This window comes from Aquarana catesbeiana, linkage group LG01 (assembly GCF_042186555.1).
Source record: "Aquarana catesbeiana isolate 2022-GZ linkage group LG01, ASM4218655v1, whole genome shotgun sequence".
NCBI classification, from domain to species: Eukaryota; Metazoa; Chordata; class Amphibia; order Anura; family Ranidae; genus Aquarana; species Aquarana catesbeiana.
In genome coordinates this window covers 243,698,049-243,716,878 of record NC_133324.1, presented here as the reverse complement: position 1 = coordinate 243,716,878, position 18,830 = coordinate 243,698,049, and the positions used below count along the sequence as shown (strand labels likewise).

The 18,830-nt window shown below is 44.3% G+C and overlaps 1 protein-coding gene across 1 annotated transcript in view; it reads left to right on the top strand.

Moving 5' to 3' along the window:
• The first annotated feature begins 343 nt into the window (after window positions 1-343).
• ZCCHC8 (zinc finger CCHC-type containing 8) overlaps window positions 344-18,830 on the top strand; it is a 65,385-nt gene continuing 46,898 nt past the window's right edge. The window contains exons 1-3 of the mRNA XM_073627023.1: window positions 344-574; window positions 16,221-16,261; window positions 18,536-18,607. Coding sequence (XP_073483124.1) covers window positions 398-574; window positions 16,221-16,261; window positions 18,536-18,607 — 290 coding nt within the window. The 5' untranslated portion in view covers window positions 344-397. The remainder of the gene's footprint in view (window positions 575-16,220; window positions 16,262-18,535; window positions 18,608-18,830) is intronic.

Below are 18,830 nucleotides of genomic sequence, written 5' to 3'. Positions count from 1 at the left end.
CCCTATCTGATGTGGGGAGGAGCCGCCGAGGGACCCCAGAGCAGGATCAGGGCCTGTGCAAAACGAGCTGCACAGTGGAGGTAAGTATGTTTGTTATTTAAAAAAAAAACCCCGAACCTTTAGTGTCCCTTTACAACAAAATCAGACAGCTAGATTCAGTCAACTGGCTTTGTGATTTGATTTTTTAACACTTATCAGAGGCACTATCATGGCTGGAATCATAGAATCCCAATGAAAGCCATTATCAATCGCACTAAACTGCCGTTCCACTGATCCCAGCCTGGCAGGAAGTTGCCAGTGACAAAGATGGCGGAGGCGGGCACTCACGTATTTCACGCCGTGTTTCCGGTCGTCTCTCAGTACTAGCTAGCAGAGCGCTGTGACGCAGAGCTTGAAGATGGCGGAGGTGGAATTCGGGGACCGGGAGCTTTTTGAGCAGCTGGACGGAGATGTGAAGCCTCAGGCGGAACACATACGCTTCGACGACGCCGAGGACAACCAGCTGGAGCCCGGCGGGTTACAGGAGCAGCTCGCCCGCTATGGGGACACAATAGAACAGCTGCGGGCGGAGAATATCCTTTCAGGAAGCTCAGAGCGGCCGTTACCGGCCTAGGAAACGGGAGGGAGGGAGGGAGGGGGAGGTGTGAGCGCGCTGAGCTCTGCTATAGAGGCGGCCGGGGTGTGCTGGGCTCTATAGTTGTAGGCAGAGCAGCACCTTTATTATTACATGGGTGTATAAGGGTCACCATTTAGCTTACTGTCTGATGATGCAATTCATATTCCATCTACCATCCTGCCTGGTTAGGCGAAGTGTATTGTATAGATCTACAGGAGATTGTACACTGTATACAGCAAGGCTACTGGTTTAAAATTTACACAGGTCCAATCAGTAAAATTTATTCTTCCAGCGGCGCTCTGAGTTTTGTGTTTGTGCTACGACTTCTTCACATCACAGCCTCCTGTACACCTCTGTCACTCCCCTTTCCCACTTTTAGGGCCCAAACATCCTGGCCCTTAAAGTAAAATGCAGGGCTTTACTGTGTGGTCACCAGGACCTGGTGTGGTGATGTGCATTTAAAGCGATTTTTGCAGCCAAAAAAAAATATATATAGTTGTGCGGCGCTTTGTGAATGGCCAGCTTGTGCTCTTGGACCCACACAGGTCCCAGAAGACAACGGCGGGCTCGCCATATTAGAGGATGTGACGCCCTGGGCCGCGACCTGGCTGGATCGAAAGTAATCTTAGTACATCCAAAAAAAATTATTAGAGAAAGAAGAAAATTTTAAAATATCCAAAAACGAAGGGTGGAGAGGTGGTCTTTTGTTAAAGACCATCTCTCAAAATTGGGTGGAACTCCCCTTTAAGTATGTCACTCGACTTTATTACATTTCATTTGTATGCACCGGTGCAAAGAAACAGAGCCTTCAGGTGAGCTCCAGTCCGTGGCAGAAAAAATGCACACAGCATGCATTTTGCACCGCACTGCTCAGCACCCAGGGGCACTGTTGCAGTGTGAACAGGGCACATTGAAAAAAATTGTTTTCTAGTGCCCTTGCCAAGACCTGTTTTTTCTAGTGCAGAAAAACCTTGTTCTCTGGACTGGGCCCTTACATTAGGGTCCTTCCCTCCTCACATCGGTCTTCCCCTTTTTGTATCACAGACCACCCCCCCCCCCCCCCCCGTTATACCATTATACCATTGCCCTCAGTTCCCTCTTCACATCACAGACCCCCATTCTAACACCACAGTCCCCTTTACATGATGATCCTCATCCCCCCCTTCTCTACATCAGTCTTCCCTTCATATTACCTCCCCTCCTTACTTCAGTCCCACCTGTACACTACAGACTTTTTACATTAGTGTCACAGTCCCCCCCCCCCTCTCCCCCCCTCACATCACAGCCCCTCCATCCTTACACCACAGTCCCTTTTACATGATGCCCTCCCCTCTCTCTCTTCTGTACATCAATCTTCCCTTCGTATTGCCCCTCCCCCCCCCCCCCCCGTGCACTACAGACTCTTTACATCAGTCCTGCCTCTATATTACAGACTGCTGCCTCTTTCATCACATTGCAGCCCTCCCAACCTTACAAAGAGTGGGACTTTAAATGTGGGTGAATGATTGCTTGGACTGCCCTGCAGCTAATCAATCACCTGCTTCTTAACTTAAAGTCCCGTTGACTATCAAGACCTGTTGCGCCTTCCATCTTGTGCCCTTCCTTGAGAATGATAGCGGCGGAAGAGGAGTTGGCGGCCAGGAAAAGATACACAGGCATTTATTTAGCGGGGCTGCAGTCTTGATAGGCCTGTTATCCAGATCCTGTCTGCCATTTTTAGTGATGTTTTGTTTAGCTTTTGTTTATATGTCTGGTTCACACCACCACGTTGTAGCGTAGGCAAATCATTTTTTTATTTTTTTTGCAGTGCCAGGCAATCCGCCGTCTCACACCGCGTGGTAGTAATTCCTTTTTTTAGGCACCTTTCAGAACACCCAAGGTCCCCTTACAAGAGACTAGAGCGGTTTCTAGCATGGTGGCCAATGGAACTTAAAGTGCTAGTAAAGGCTTGGTTTTAAAAAAACAAAAAAACAAAAAAAACAAACATATTATACTTGCCTGCTCTGTGCAGTGGTTTTGCACAGAACAGCCTGGATCCTCCTCTTTTTGGTTCCCCCGGGAGCGCTTCAGGCCCCTGCCGAGTGCCCCCACAGCAAGCAGCTTGCTGTGGGGGCATCCAAGCAGGCTTGCTCCTAGTTTCAAGCTGCTGTTATGTGTGTCTTTTCACACACTGTGCTGCGGCTTGACCCCGTCCCCTCTCTCCTCACTGGATGTGATTGACAGCAGTGGGAGACGATGGCTACTGCTGCTGTCGCCTCAGCCAATGAGGAGTGAGTCCCCGGAGAGCCGAGGCTGTCGTGCACATCTCTGGATTGCGATGGGGCTTAGGTAAGTTTTTTTTTTTGGGGGGGGGCTGCTGCTCATAGAAGGTTTTTTTTTTACCTTCTCTTGAGCCTTTACAACCACTTTATTGAAATGTCACTGAGTTCATTTAAAAAAAAAATTTGCATTTCCTATGTGTGTTATATATATTTTTTTTACACTTTTTAAATCTGTTAATTTTTATTGCTGTCACAAGGAATGTAAACATCCCTTGTGACAGTAGTAGTCAGTGACAGGTACTATTTATTGAGGGATCTTGGGACAAATCCCTCCTTTGCACTTAACAGTATTTAAAAAAAAAAAAAAAAAAAACTGCGTTTTGGAATACTACGGACTTTTAAAAAGCGCCATTGGCAGCCTAGTAAACCGGAAGTGAGGTCATGACGTCGCTTCTGGGTTACTAGATCGGAGACCCGATCGGACCAGATTCTAGTTTCATTCAGGTCTTCGGCCAGCTGGCGGATGTGTTGGCTGGTCGCTCAGGCCTCCCTGTGGGACGGGAGAGCCACGGGAGGGGGGGGGAGACATCCCCTCCCACTCCTTACTCCTTAGGATAACAACCTAGTGGCTTTTTTAGCCGCTTCGGTGGTTACTAAAATTGACCGCTGACTCTAAAAAAAAAAAAAAAAAAAAAATTTACCCCGGTATAACCCCTTCAAGCTGAGAATGCATATTTGCGTACGGTGGGCGTGAAGGGGTAATTACATGTGTTTGCAGTGTGGGGGGGAAAGATAGCAGCTCGCAGAATAGAATAGAGAGGAGTTAAAATGGTGAAGATTTCTATGGGTTACAGTTAGGTGGTTGGAGGAAAAGGAGTTGGAAGACAGGGCAAGAGTGAAATGTAAGGTAGAATCGTAGAGAGGATAAGGGTTGTTGGGAGAGGTTGCATGGAGTGATCAGTAGAAGAAAACCAGGTCAAAGGCGTTGCCATCAAAGTGAGTAGAAGCATGTATTCTTTGCTTCAGGTTGAAAGAGAAGGTTAGACTGAAGTTTAGAAGTAGCAGAAGTTAGTATCACCAGGGATGTTGAAGAATGATTGTGGGAATTTCAGAAGAGGGAAAGTGGGGTAGCCAGGCAGAGAGGTAATTAAAGGAGTTGTAAAGGCAGAAGGTTTTTATGTTATTGCATTCTATGCATTAAGATAAACCTGTGTCCAGCAGCCTCCCCAGCACCCACTAATTACCTGAGCCCCATCTTTCTTCAGCGATGTCCAGTATCTTAGCCATCCGGGACTACCCTTCTGATTGGCTGAGACACAGCAGCGGTGCCATTGGCTTTCGCGGCTGTCAATCGAAGTTAGTTAGCCAGTCAGGGGAGAGAGGGGGCAGGGCCGGGTCAGGGCTTTGTGACTCGGCTCGGGTGCCCCCATAGCTGGCTGTGGGGGCACTCGACAGGAGGGAGGGGTCAGGAGCAGCGAAGAGGGACCCGAGAAGGAGGATCCAGGCTGCTCTGTGCAAATCCACTGCAACAGAGCAGGTAAGACTCAACATGCCTCTCAGCAAATAGCTTGGGGTGTGTACTTTCCAAAAAGGGGTCAGTTGGGGGGTGTTTGAACTGTCCTGGCATTAGAAGCTTATGCCACACATCACCCACTTTTCTAGCCATTTGAAGACCAAGCCTTTTATGAGTTTTTTTACTTTTTGTTTGAAAAATACTTTGAACATATATGACAGCCACACACTTCTCGGGTCCAATGTTCCTGTGTACATAGCCAGGAGTAGGAGGAGGAGGAGCCACAGAGGAGAAACACCATTTAATTCTTAATTGAGAGAGCCGCGCTGCTGGTCTGTGTGCAGTCAGAGGGAGACATGATAACCGGGGGGGGGGGGGGGGGGGGGGCAGGTAACGGCTGCACACATGAAGGTAGGGGAGTAAGGGGATATGTGCTGGGGGGTGCTTTGGGAGGGAGGAGGACATGTGCTAGTGCCCTCCACATGTCCTCTCCACCAGCTGGTGGATCTGAGCAGGAGAGATACTGACAGGCAGCATCTCTCTGCTCGGGGAGGAGTGAGAACTGAGCCATCGGTGGTGCCCTAGTGCACAGATGCTGGGGGACAGCTGCAGCATCGGTCTGATGCTGCATCCACCTAGATAAGTATGATTATAAACAAAAAAAAATGCTACTTTAAATTTTTTTTTTTTCCTCATATTTGGGTTCTATTAGACTCTAGATCACTCCTCTGCCCTTAAAGCATCTGACCACACCAAGATCGGTGTATTAAGATGCTTTCCCAATTTAAAAATGATTCTCTTTATAGCCGGGAAAACCCAAGTGATGATATGCTCGTAGCTTCCGATTTTTTTTTTTTTTTTTTTTTTTTTGGCCATAGAGATGATTGGAGCCATTCTGGTCTCCTCCAATCAGCTCTATGGTTAGCTGGCGGAACCATCGGGTTCCCCTGTGGGACAGGAGAGCCGAGAAAACCGTGGATTAAGCAATCTCTGCCAGGAAAAGGTGTGGTATGCCCACCATTAGAATACTGCGCTGTAGTCACCCACTTCTAATGGACATACATGCTAATTTTTTTTTTTTTTTTTTTTTTTTTAACTGTGGTGGTGAAATCTCCTACAGTGCTGTAGTCACTGATTTATGTATGCTGAAAGCAAACCCTGTTGCTGTCAGAATGAACAGATCAGTGCTGCAGCTAAATGGCATACCTGCCGATGCTCGTGACTGGCGGTCGCGATGACCGCCGACCACGAGCGATCACGGGCACGAGAGGCAGAACAGGGATTGTGTGTGTGCGTGCGCACACACATCCCTGTTCTGTGAGGAGAGGAGATGCAGATCATTCCTAATAGCTAGGAACCATGATCTGTCATCTCCTATAGTCAGTCCCCTCACCCTACAGTTAGAACACAGCCAGGAAACACAGTTAACCCCTTGATCGTCCCCTAGTGTTAACCCCTTCCCTGCCAGTAACATTTATACAGTAATCAATGCATTTTTATAGCACTGATCACCGTATAATTGTCAAGTGTCCGCTATAATGTCATCACAATAAAAATCGCAGATCACCGGCATTACTAGTAAAAAAATAAATAATAAAAATGCCATAAATCTATCCCCTATTTTTTAGACGCTATAACTTTTGCGCAAACCAATATACGCTTATTGCAAATTTTTTCTTTTTTTGTCCCCAAAAATTATGCAGTAGAATACATATCGGCCTAAACTGAGAAAAAAATAAACTTTAAAAAAAAAAAAAAAAAATTGGGTATTAGTTATAGTAAAAAGTACAAAATTGTCGCTTTTTTTTTTTTTTTTGTTTATAGCGCAAAAAATAAAATCCGCAGAGATGATCAAATGCCACCATTTGTGGGGGGGGGGGAAAGGACTTAAATTTTGTTTTGGGTACAGCGTCGCACGACCGCGCAATCGTCAGTTAAAGTGACTCGGTGCCGTATTGCAAAAAATGGCCTGGTCATTGAGCAGCCAGATCTACCGGGGCTGAAGTGTGTAATGTAACCATAAAAAAAGCTTTATGTTCCAGACTAGGGTCTCTCAAAATGCTATATAGCCATCTAACGTCTTTTGAGACCCTGTGTGAATGTGTGCCCTAGACTGTGCCATTGCTGTACCCTATACTAATCATCCACTAGTGGTAGCGATGGAAACGGTCCTTGAGGCAGAGACAAGGTAGGACAGGAGGGCCAAAAATAGTGGGTGTCACACCTATATCTGTTTGCTACAGACAAGATGTCTTTTTTTTTTTTTTTTTTTTTTTTTTTTTTGGGGTGCTCTTTGTGTAGGGGTACCAAGGAGGACATCTAGAAAATGTCTATTGCGCATCTGGCGCACTGCATCTGGGCTGGGAAATTGGGCCACAGCACCTTTTGCCCTTTTGTATCCAGTAATGATCTCTTCCTGGATTTTTGGGAAGGATCCACTTCTTCCTGATGCTTTGTATAGTACGGGGGTAGGCAACCTTTTGAGCACAGTGTGCTGAAAAATGTTTTCAAATTGAGTGTCCAATTTTATAACAAAAAAAAATGTGAACTTCACACTCTCATTCACAAAAAGGATTTTTTTATAAAGTAAATGCTGAAAACTACTTGAGTAGTAGTGAGAAATTGGCATCCTGCACTCTCACGCCTAATGTGCATTCATGTACCTTCACACTTCAGATCACTGTGTCCCCCCTGCTCTTCTGTCCCACCTCTGAACCCATCCTGCTCATTTTCCCCACCACTGTACCCTCCTGCTCATCTGCTCCACTGCTGTACCCTCTTCTCATCTATGATATGCAGAGTGGTGAAATGAAGGAGGGATGAGACGCATCTACCTGTCCTGGCACACTCATCCTGCTGATCCACCTCCCGCATCCAGCCCATGTGCTTGTATGTTATGTCATACAAGCATCTGGAATGGATACACAATGATGAGGTCAGGTGCATTTTCTAAAAGCAGTGGACCTGTGTGCAGGATCCTAAGGGCCCCCGCAGCTGAGAAAAAGTGCAGCGTTCTGCACCGTGCAAATGGGTGTGATTTTTCATTGGGCGAAATATTGACTGTGGTTTAAAGGGACAGAGTGCAGGGGTTCAGTAGTAAGTGAGGCAAATGTTCAGGAATAATTTCAACAGAGTTCCCAGAAGCTCAACAGTAATTCCACAAACTGTCACCTGATTTAGGGTTTTCTCAATCACAGTGAAATCCCTGAGATTGGTAGTGGCAACCAAGCGAGTCATCTTCCTCCAGGACTGTGATTGGCTTTAGCAGTGGCCAATGAGTCGTCCACCTGGAAACAGGGACTGCCTCCCCTAGCAGAACTGCACCCAATCTCTTCCCCATCACAAAAGCTGATCGCAGCTACAGCAAAGTTGGAGAACAAAACCATGTTTCCCATCCTTTACAATTTGTGGGGGCACAGTGCCTCCCCCTCAGTGCAGGCGCTGCATGGGGAATTCTGAGATTGGAATGCATTAGTGTCTCACTGACACTTCCGTGCGCTGCTCTGCTTATGGGGAGGGAGTCGAGTGCCGGCAAGAGGCTTCGTGAGCTGCTTCTGGCACCAGTGCCGGGGTTGCCTACCTTGTTGGTTACATAAGTGTTGAACAGAGCCAATTGGATTAAGTATACAGACACTTTCTTGTACCAGCGTCTGGCCTTCCGGGCAACTAAGTACAGCCCCATTATCTGGTCGTTTAAGTCCACCCCTCCCATTTTAGGGTTTTAGTCATGGATCCAGAGGGGCTTCTCAATGCCAGTCGCCGTTACGGTTTGGATTGTTGTATCTGCGTGAATGGAAGACAGAACGAAAATGTTCTGTTTGTCCTGCCACCTCACTGCAAGCAATTTACACCTCAAGCAGGCTCTCATTGTCGAAATGCATAAACAGCAATATTTGCTCGTATCTAGTCCTGGCCATGTCATCAGAACAAGGGCATATGATGAATTGGGTCAGTGGACCAATATGACCGCAACTCATTCAGTAATGCCCATGTTGAGGGATGGGCCCAGAGAAGTTTTAAATTTGAAAACTGATGTTTCCATGCAAATTGTCTGAATCCCAGAGCTTAGTGCCACAAGTTTCGGCACTGAGCTCCGGTAACTGGCCAGACCGGGATGCGCTAGCGCAGGCACCCGGGACATCTGCCGCCTGGGGTCCCGCAAGCGGTGATCTGCTTTCTGGAGCAGCCAACCCCTGTCCCCACTGACAGCCGCACACTCCTCTGCTCCTCCTCAGCTCCAATGTTCCTGTGTACGGAGACACAGAGGAGGGACACCACTTCATTGAGAGAGCTATGCTGCCGGTCTTTGTACTATGTGCAATTAGTGGGGGACAAGGTAACTGGGAAGGAGGGGGGAGCAGCAGATAACAGATCCACGTATTTAGTAAGGAGGGTAAGGGGATATGTGCTGGGGGGGTGCTTTGGAAGGGGGGAGGTGGGATCACTAGCACATGTTCTCTCCCCTCCCAACCCCCACCCCAGCACATATCCCCTTACCCCCCCTCCCCCCAAATTAAAAGATGCAGCGTCCCTCTGTCCCCCTCCCTTGAAGATAACAGGTCGGGTCTTAAAAAGGAAGGGGTGTGGTCTTGACAGGAAGGGGTGGGTCATATTTAAATTGGGGGGGGGGGGGGGTGAGATGCATGAATTTAGTCAGGCCTAGGGCAGCACAAAACCTAAATACACCACTGCTTTAGCCCATTGAATATCATTGAAGTCGGATCATCATCTTAACTGATCCAACTTTGGCATGCGACTTGTGCTCCTGAGGATCTTTAAGGGAAACCCCACGCTAAAATGTAAAATTAACAGCGTAGGGTCGCCCCCCCCCCCAATCCATACCAGACCCTTAGAGCATGCAGCCTGGCAGGTCAGGGTGTGTGTGTGTGTGTGTGTGTGTGTGTGTGGGGAGTTTGGTGTGCTCTGGGGCGGGGGGACTCTGCGCTCCCCCACAGCACTTTGTCCCCATGGCGCACCAGATCCCAGCCCCCCCACCCTAAGCTAATGAATACGCAAAAAGTATGAAAGAAATTAAAACTAGCAAACAGGTTTTTGACAGTCCTTTTTATTAAAGTAGCTGCAGCATCTCTTCTCCCTCCGGTGATGTCTTCATCCTCCGGTTCTTCTCACTGCGCTGAGGTCTTCTTCCGCTGACGGTTCTTCCTCCGATCTTCTCCCAACGCTAGCTCCTGCAGCTGTGCAGGCTCCGCTCTCTGACGGTTCTTTTATAGACATGGGGCGTGGCCATCTGGAGACTCTGCCCCTTGTGATGTCACTGCCCCATCATGCTGTGGGCGGTGAGGTCACAAGGGGCGGGGAATATATGGTGGGTACCCTGAACCTATCTGGGACTGACGCTATCGCTTTTTAGCCTCACCAGTGACGCCAATACAATGATCAGTAAAAAATCTGACTTGGTGACACTGTGACAGAGTAAAGGGGTTAACCGGGGGGTGGGCGCGATTAAGGGATTAAATGAGCCTACTTATGTGTTCTGGTGTCAGTGTAGTGTTTGTACTCGCTGTCTGATGCTCTCTCCTCACACACACAGGAGCTGAAAAGGGCTCCAGGAGTGGAGATTGCATAATTTCCTGTGCCTGTATTGCACAGGACATTCTGCCATTCATCAGCAGGTCCAGGCCTTGACCTGTAGATAGATCGGTTCTGAAACAAATCCGCTCACTGCGGGGACGGCACGCGTGAATCGGATAGGTACGTGATTTCGCACAGCCGGGCAGGTAAAAGTAAACGGGGCGGTCTGGAACCGGTTAAATTGTTGGGTCCCCCCCCCCAAAAAAAAAATTTGCATTTGAAAGACTGATGCGCAAATACACTATGACATAAAATTTAACGACCGCCATTTTTATTCTCCAGGGTCTCTGCCAAAAAAAAAATTTGGGGGTTCTAAGTAATTTTCTAGCAAAAACGAGTTTTTTACTTTAAACAAAGAATGGCAGAAAAAGGCTTCAAGTCCTCCAGGGTCATGCTGTCACTGCTGAGGGCTTCCATCTTCACCTGGTCTTCCTTCCAGGTTTGCGGCCTCCAGTTACATGAGTGGCCTTGGGCGCAATGACGTCACTCCCATCAACACATGCAGAGCCTCCGTTTATGGAACGTGCTCTGAAGGTACGGAATGCTGGACCCTCAGAGCGCATTTAGCCAGAGACGTCACCAGCTGCATGCACTCTGAATAGCTCCTAAACAGTGCAAGTTTAGGAGATTTTCACAGTAAGTAAAAGATTAAAAAGTGGGTTTAAATACCCCCAAAAGAAAATTTGATTGATTGGTCTTAAATGATAAAAATTTAATTTGGGTACAATGTTGCATAACTGAGTAATTGTCATTCAAAAGTGTGTCTGCTTTGAAATCTAAAAATTGGCCTAGGCAGGAAGGGGGTGAAGTGTTCAGTATTGGGGTGGCTAAAACACAATCAAACCTACAGTTAGGCTCCATGCACACTGAAGCTTAAAAAAGCTTTTTCTGGATGCCAGATTGCTGTGGCATAAAACTCTGGTTAAAAAAATGTGTTTTTAACGGCGTTTAACTAGCGTTTATGAGCGTTTATGGGCGTTTTTAATAAAAATACACAGAGGACACTCCAAAAATCCTACAATGCATTCCAAACTCCCACAATGCATTGAAAAAATAGAACGCTAATTAACACGCATTTATGAGCGTTTATCAGCGTTTGGCTTTTTTTGGCAGTGAAAAACGGCACTTTAAACGCAAATTTCTGTCGTTCAGAAAAAAAGCCCATAAACTCCACTGCTCATTAAAGCTAAAAAAAGTCCATGTGTGTCCATGGACACATAGGATAACAGAGTGGAGTTTATGGGCTTTAAAAAAAAAAAAAAAAGCCCAAACTCCAATAAACTGCAGTTTATCAGGTCCAGTGTACATGGAGCCTTAGGCTTTAGCCTGGGTTCACACTTATGCGATGTGGGAACCAGCGCGATTCCAGTGCCGGTTCCCGCATCTCCCCCACAGGCAGTTCACACTGCCCTTTGTGAATTCGCTGCGAGTGTCAATTACAAAGTTAATGACGCCCCCAGATCGATTCACAGATCGCAGTGCGAACTGTGAATTCGGACAGGCATCGGATCGCATGGGTGCAAGTACCTGCACCTTTTTTGTGTGGATCCATTGCGAGTTCAGCCATACAACTGGCTGAATTCGCTGTGCACAGACATTGCATGTGATTGGCATAGCAATGCGGGTGCGATTCACATGGATGTCTGTGTTCGCATATGTATAAACCCAGGTTTAAAGTGCTGCATACTAGCTCATTGTGCCTTTGCCTTTACAGGTTTTTTTTGTTTTAAAAATAAATAGAATAAAACTTCTGTGCGGGTATACAACCGCTTTAAAGTGAAGATAAAGGCTACGTACATATAAGTATGCTTCAAACCACTGCTTGATTGAAAGAGTATTTACACAGATCGTGGTGTGTGTGGGTTTTTTTTTTTTTTTTCAGCGCTATACTACCTTTTCAACCAGGGTGCCTTCAGGGATTTCTTTAGGGGTGCCTTGGAAAAATGCCTAAAAATTTCCCCAAAAAAGTATAGGGGGGGGGGGGGTGGCTCAAGCCTGCCTTTTAGACACACAAAGCCACAGATTTTAATTCATTTAACAACCAATTACATCACTAGTTGATTAGGAAGACGTGGGCACCTGCACATCCTTGTTTGCCCCTCTCCTTCAGCACTGGGGTCACATCAGCTGATTGAAGGAGAGCAACAGAAGAAGTGGTGAAACAGTTGCATAGTGAAACCTTGAAATATTAGTCAGTACCAAGTTACAAAAAAGTGTATTTGCTTTCGAAGAATACATCACCTCAAATGTTGGGTGTCCCGCATATGTGGATGTTGCTGCGTTATGTAAAACTTTATTTTTGTGTTTTACATTTTAGAATGGGGTGCAGAATTTTAAAGGGTGCCTTGACTGAAAAAACGGTTGAGAAACACTGCTAATTAGAGGTGCACCGAATACAAAATTTTGGTGCCTAAAACTGAAAATGCACTTGGCCCAAAACTGTCAGTTTTTAAAATAAATAAAAAAAATAAAAATAAAATCTATATATCTAATATCTATCTCTCAATCAGTGTTTCTCAACTCCAGCCCTCAAGGCGCCCCAACATGTTTTCAGGATTTCCCTTATCAAACGGCTGTGGTAATTACTAAGGCAGTGAAACTGATCAAATCACCTGTACAAAATAATGGAGAGCCTGAAAAATGACCTTTTGGGGCGCCTTGAGGAATGGAGTTGAGAAATCCTGATATATACAATTGTATTCTATTCAACTTTTTAATTCATTAATTTTAAGGAATTTATTGTCATCTTTTTTTAGTGCAAGAAAAATGTATCCCTTTTAAATTCTATATATGACTTCACACTGGTCTGTTCCATTAAATCTGGCTTGCTGCATTTTTGGTCACTTAAAAAAAAATAAAATGCCACACCAAAAACGCACCTCCCTGTTTAAATGCATTGATAACGCAGCAAGAATGCATCAATAACACACTCGTGTTGTGTTTTTGATGTGGTTATAGTCACATGACCTATGAAAAATGCACCATAAGCACAGTAAAATTGTGGTAAAGTTTTTGGCCGATCTGTTTCAGAGCCTTTACGTCCACTTTAAAGGGGTTGTAAATCCTCGTGTTTTTTCACCTTAACGCATCCTATGCATTAGGGTGAAAAAACACCTGGTGGTCACCAGCTCCCCCCCCCCGTTTTACTTAACTGAACCCCTTCATCTCTTTGGCGGGGATGCGCTGTCCCTCTCTCCACGGGGTCCGGCTCTTGATTGGATGGATTGATAGCGCTGCCATTGGCTCCCGCTGCTGTCAATCAAATCCAATGGCGCGGGGCTAAGTCCGGCATTTGTCTCTTTGGACGCAAATGCACTTCTAGGGGGTTATCTGATGCGGGGAGGAGCCGCGAGAGCTGCCGGGGGACCCCAGAAGAGGATGTTCGGGGCCACTCTGTGAAAAACGAGCTGCACAGTGGAGGTAAGTATAACATGTTGTTTAAAAAGCAAACAAAAAAAAAAAACAATCCTTTACAATCACTTTAAGCCCAAATGTGACCAGTTTTCTTTTTAATATGCTTTTATTGTCAAAATATGCATATTTATAAATGTGTACAAATGTCTTGAATGCCACAATCAACAGGTTCCTCCGCCTTTTGAATACACCACCAACAATTAATGGATGTGCTTTTACCAGAGAGCGTTGACCACCTATTATGGGGGGCTCATATATCCTATATGTTCCCTTTAATTGTCAATATCCAGCATACGGAATACAAAGGAGATCACTCTAAGTAGCCAGTGGGTAAACAGACATGCGTGGTCCTGGAAGAAGTCCTTTTGGTGACGTAACTGGTTGATTCCGGTCATCGCCTTTTGGAAGAGGGCTTACGATCGTTGCTGTGCCCATTAGGAACTCATTATGCTGATTTCATCTTGCTAGCATGTTAGTGCATTACTTTTAAATAAAGCCCAATCATAAAGGTTTTACACCATTTGGCGTCTTATCTCTTTGTGGGAGTACGTCATCTGGTACTAGGGTTTGAGAGAAGAGTAATGTCTGTCTGTTTACCCACTGGCTACTTAGAGTGATCTCCTTTGTCTTCCATATGGTGGATATTGACCGGTGATGGAGCATATGGGATATGAGCCTCTCTTTAACCCCCCCGAAATAGGTGGTCAACGCTCTCTGGTAGGAGCACATCCATTAATTGGTGGTGGTGTATTCACAAGGTAGAGGAACCTGTTGGTGATTGTGGCATTCAAGACACTTGTACATGTGTATACTGTTTATGCATTATTATTATAGTGTCACGATAGTGACACCTGGACTCGCTGACCGATTTATATGTTTAAGCGTGAAAACATTTTATATATATTTTTGTTATGTTATAATATTTCAACGTTGGTGGTGCAGCTATTAGTGTTATATTGATAATTTGATATCCCGAGCTCAGTGTTTTTTTTTTTTTTTTTTTTTTTTTTTTCCATATTTATAAAGCAGTGAATCTTCTCGGTGCATGAACTACCAGTGAATATTTGGTGAAAAAAAAAAAAATTTTCTGATGATTATATATTTTTGATAAAAAAAAAAGTGATTATTGGTGATTATATATTTTGTTTTTTTTTTCCCCTCCCCTATGTAAACCATCAGGAATCTGGATACTTTAAATTCCTCCAATGAAGAGATGGCATAAATCGTAATTTGTAAATTAGTAGGTTTAGCACTGTAGACAACTTTATTTTTTTCATCCAAAATTTGTTGACCAGGTTTGCAACTGATTTACTATAATGTAGATAGTCAAACATCCATAGAAGCCTTAGGATAAATTAATAGTCATAGGTGATGGTGGCAATTTGGTTTGTGTTGTCTGTCTGCTTGCAGTTCCTTCCTACTTTTACCAATTCAGTATGTAAAATTATATAAAAAAAAATATACAGAATGTCCAATATGTAAAAAAAAATGTATGGTTGGGTGGAAACCAGAACATACAAATACTGAGAAATGTGAATTAAACCAGTGAAAAAATAAATGAAGTGTAGTCCAACATGGGCCAAATCAGCCACCACAGAGTAGCGAAGGGACAAAAGAACCCAAATACTGAACACTGGTATGAAGAGCATCAAGAATATTGCATCCTCAACAATGGAAAGAAGTGCGTGTGCCCTTACTGGAACTGGTGGACTCCAATGTCAGCGACATGGAATCATTCAGGCATGGTGCCACAGGTGACCAATGTATGAAACTCCAAAGGGACCAGGACCTCCGGGATGGAATCCAGGGAAGGGATGGAAAACCTCCAGATAGACCTCCAATCTTGGGAACGTCAAGCTGGATCAGGATGGTAAAATCCACAGGATACTGGAGCCACTCGCAGTAAAATGTTGAAAAAGAAAATGCTTCCACGTAGTGCAGATCAAAAATTTTATTTCTAAAAAACCACGTACAAAGATAAAAAAATGTGATCACGAAAATAAAAACAGGGCAATGTGGAGAGCGTTAAGCCAAGCCCTATGTGTTTCAACCAATGGGTCTTCAACCCGGTTGAAGACCCATTGGTTGAAACGCGTAGGGCTTGGCTTATTGACAATGGAGGTCTATTTGGAGGTTTTCCATCCTAGAGGTCCTGGTCCCTTTGGAGTTCCATACATTGAACATCTGTGGCACCATGCCTGTATGATTATAGTTTTCAGTATTTGGGTTCTTTTGTCCCTTCACTACTCTGTGGTGGCTGATTTGGCCCATGTTGGACTACACTTCATTTATTTTTTCACTGGTTTAATTCTCATTTTCAGTAATTGTATGTTCTGGTTTCCACCCAACCATACATTTTTTACATATTGGACATTCTGTATATTTTCTTATATAATTTTACATATTGAAATGGTTTCAGTATCACCATTATATTTTCATTACTTTTATCACTATATTTGTGTTTCGCTGGTTAGCGCTGCATCATTTATCACCCAGATCTATTTATGTTTGTCACATTGTTTATGTAGCTGCTTGTTTTTATTTTTAGTACTTGGGATTAGCGCAGTAATATTCACTTTTCACTACTTCCTACTTTTACCCTGTTTCTAGTGATAACTTGGCAACATATTATGTTCATTATTCACCAGACATTTCACTGTGGCTAAATCAGTCCCTGTAATTTAACTGCACTAGAAGGGTAACCTGAAGTAAACGTTGCATTCACTGGTATAGAAATATGCTCCTTGTACTGCATTGTAATGTATTTTACATTGAGTTGCTATTGTAAAAAAAAGTTCATATTCCCCTTACATAACTTGCACATCAAGAGCTCAAGAGAAAATTGTCTGTTCTTTCGCGGCCAAGGTATGCATATTTATTTCCGTATGTACAGTATTTTGCTTATTCCGTTTTTGAGAGATTTGTTCATGGGTTGCATGCGTTAAACCTGTTCATTGATGACAAAACTAATTATGTTGTCTGGTTTTGGTACACCTGGACACAGCAAAATTGTATATTATGTTCAGGGCCTTATTTTGCTATGAAGAATATTTAGACTCTGTACACGCTAGCGCAAATTCATGACCATGAAAATAACTTTATCGAGTGTGCTTGCAACTCAGTACCATGCAATTTTGGGAAAGGTTCCCGTACTACTTTGGTGCCAATCCACTTTGACACAGCAGAATATGTGCACCACATGCAAGTTTCTTTCAAGTCGCACTACATAATTGCACTGAAAGTTGGATCATAATTGGATTGCAGCAGTGTGAACGTAGTTTTGGTGTCTTGGCTCATGTCATAACTGTATACCTTTTTATGTTTTCTTTTCTGGGGCCTATAGGAGGTGCGCAATACCTGATCCTGTTGCACATCTGTCTATTTCACCCAACAGTCTGCAAAGACGTCAACAAGGAAATGGTTATGCATACTATAATTTAGTTCATAGATGCACTATCCTTTCCCCTAGCATAATGTAGTGTAATTTTTTTTTTTGCGAATCTGTCAATAACAAAATAACTCTCTAAATTCAATTATGCTTTCCCCAGCTATAATGGCTGTTAGTCGCTCCTCTGTTCATTCACCAGGTGCACAAGATATACCTGTGTAAGTTCTCAGTAGAGCACTATAGGCGCATTCATCTATTTGATGGTTGTCACATGTTCTTCCTTACCCTGTACTGAGTATTTTTCTTTGCTCAAGGTAGCAGGGCAGTAAAGGTGAGAATCTGCTAGGAAGATGGCATTGAAGTAGTTGTAAACCCTTACATATAACCAGTTTGACTACCTTCAGGTGATAGAGATGAAACGCCGCCTCCTATATAAGTTGTACCTGTTTATCTGCAGTTTTCTCTTTACATCAAAGTGCATAATTATCAACTTCTCTTGGCAGTCAGAAAAAAGGGGCGAAGAGCAGAAGTTACTCTGCAGAGCTCAGTCAGGAGAGCTTTGAAAGTTGATTGCATGGAAGCAACAGATGAAAATGACACTGTAAAGCAGGGGTGCCTAATCTTTTTGAGGGCAACTTGGTAACTGGTCACAATGAACGGGCTGGTGACAGGTCTGTGTCCACTCTGCATATGCCTGCTGTACTCAATGCCCCCCCCCCCCACCTGCCCAGAGGGAAGGAGACTGATCCTTCCGTGTGGGGTTTGGTGTTTTTTTTTTTTTTTTTTTTCGGATTGGAGGTATGTCCTTTTACAGCTGCCGCTCCATAGAGTTGAATGGAGGAAATGATTGGGTCTGCCTGAAAAAAGGACAGGCTGACCTAATCAGACCGGTTGTGTGAAAGGGTCCTAAGGCTGCTTTCACAATGATGCAATGAGGTTTACCCGCACCCCGGGTGCAGCGCAGTGCACCTTTTGGCTTTCCTGGTTAGCTGCACTTTGCCAAACCCACAGGAAATAACAAGTCTATGGCCTAGTGCAGGTAACCCGCAGGTGCAACTGCACCTGCGGATCAGTTTAAAAGCAGCCCAGTAACCACTGCAGAACAGATATATGCCCATATATATTGTGATTTTTAGTAATAAATTTACCTTTTTAATAATGCTTTCATTTAAGTATCAATGGCTGTTCAAGTATCATAGAGTTGCTGTCCCAGGCATTTGGTATCACTCTGCCTGTGACAGGAGCCGACGCTGTTCAGGAAACATCGGCTAATGGGGCTCTGCTCCGCAGTTGCTTGCTTCCTCTACCGCCGGCTCCATTTGCTCCGTTTCCTGATGCTCTGGGATGGTGGGTCGGGAACCTGTGATCTGCGCTTGCCAATGCACCATCCCAGAGCAGAGGGCTCCACGTGCCACCGGTTGGGCACCAGTGGCCAGCATGCATTGAGGTAAAACATGCTGGCTGGCTCTAAGCATATATAATGTCTAATATTTCATATTTACTTGTGAGAACAAGCATATGCGTGCACTTGGGGAGTGATGCACAGTTTGCATACAAATGCATAAATACCCAGTGAAAAAGCTAGCTTTGATAACAAAATAAACCCTACCTCTTTATTCCTACAAAAATAAAGTATCAGTTTTTCTTGAAGCTTGCATAATTTTTGGAAGCTAAATCTTTGGTAGATTTACTGTATTTATAAATGGCACACCTTGCTATCTTCTGTAATTGTTTCTGTTTCTTGTTTTTAGTGGCTTATTTATGGAGGAAAAGTTTGGTGGACCAATGTTGCAGGTTCTTTTCATGAATCATGTTATTTCAAAGTAAGTGGCTGTTTTAATTTGATTAAAAGCAAACTATAGACTTAATTTTTTTTACATGTACAACCCCAATTCCAAATAAGACTGTGTAAAATTTACATAAACCTGAATGCAATAATTTGCTAATCTCAAATCCATATCTTATTCAGGATAGAAAACCTATCAAAAGTTTAAACTGAAAAAATGTACTATTTTAAGATAAAAATAAGGTTGTTTTGACATTGAT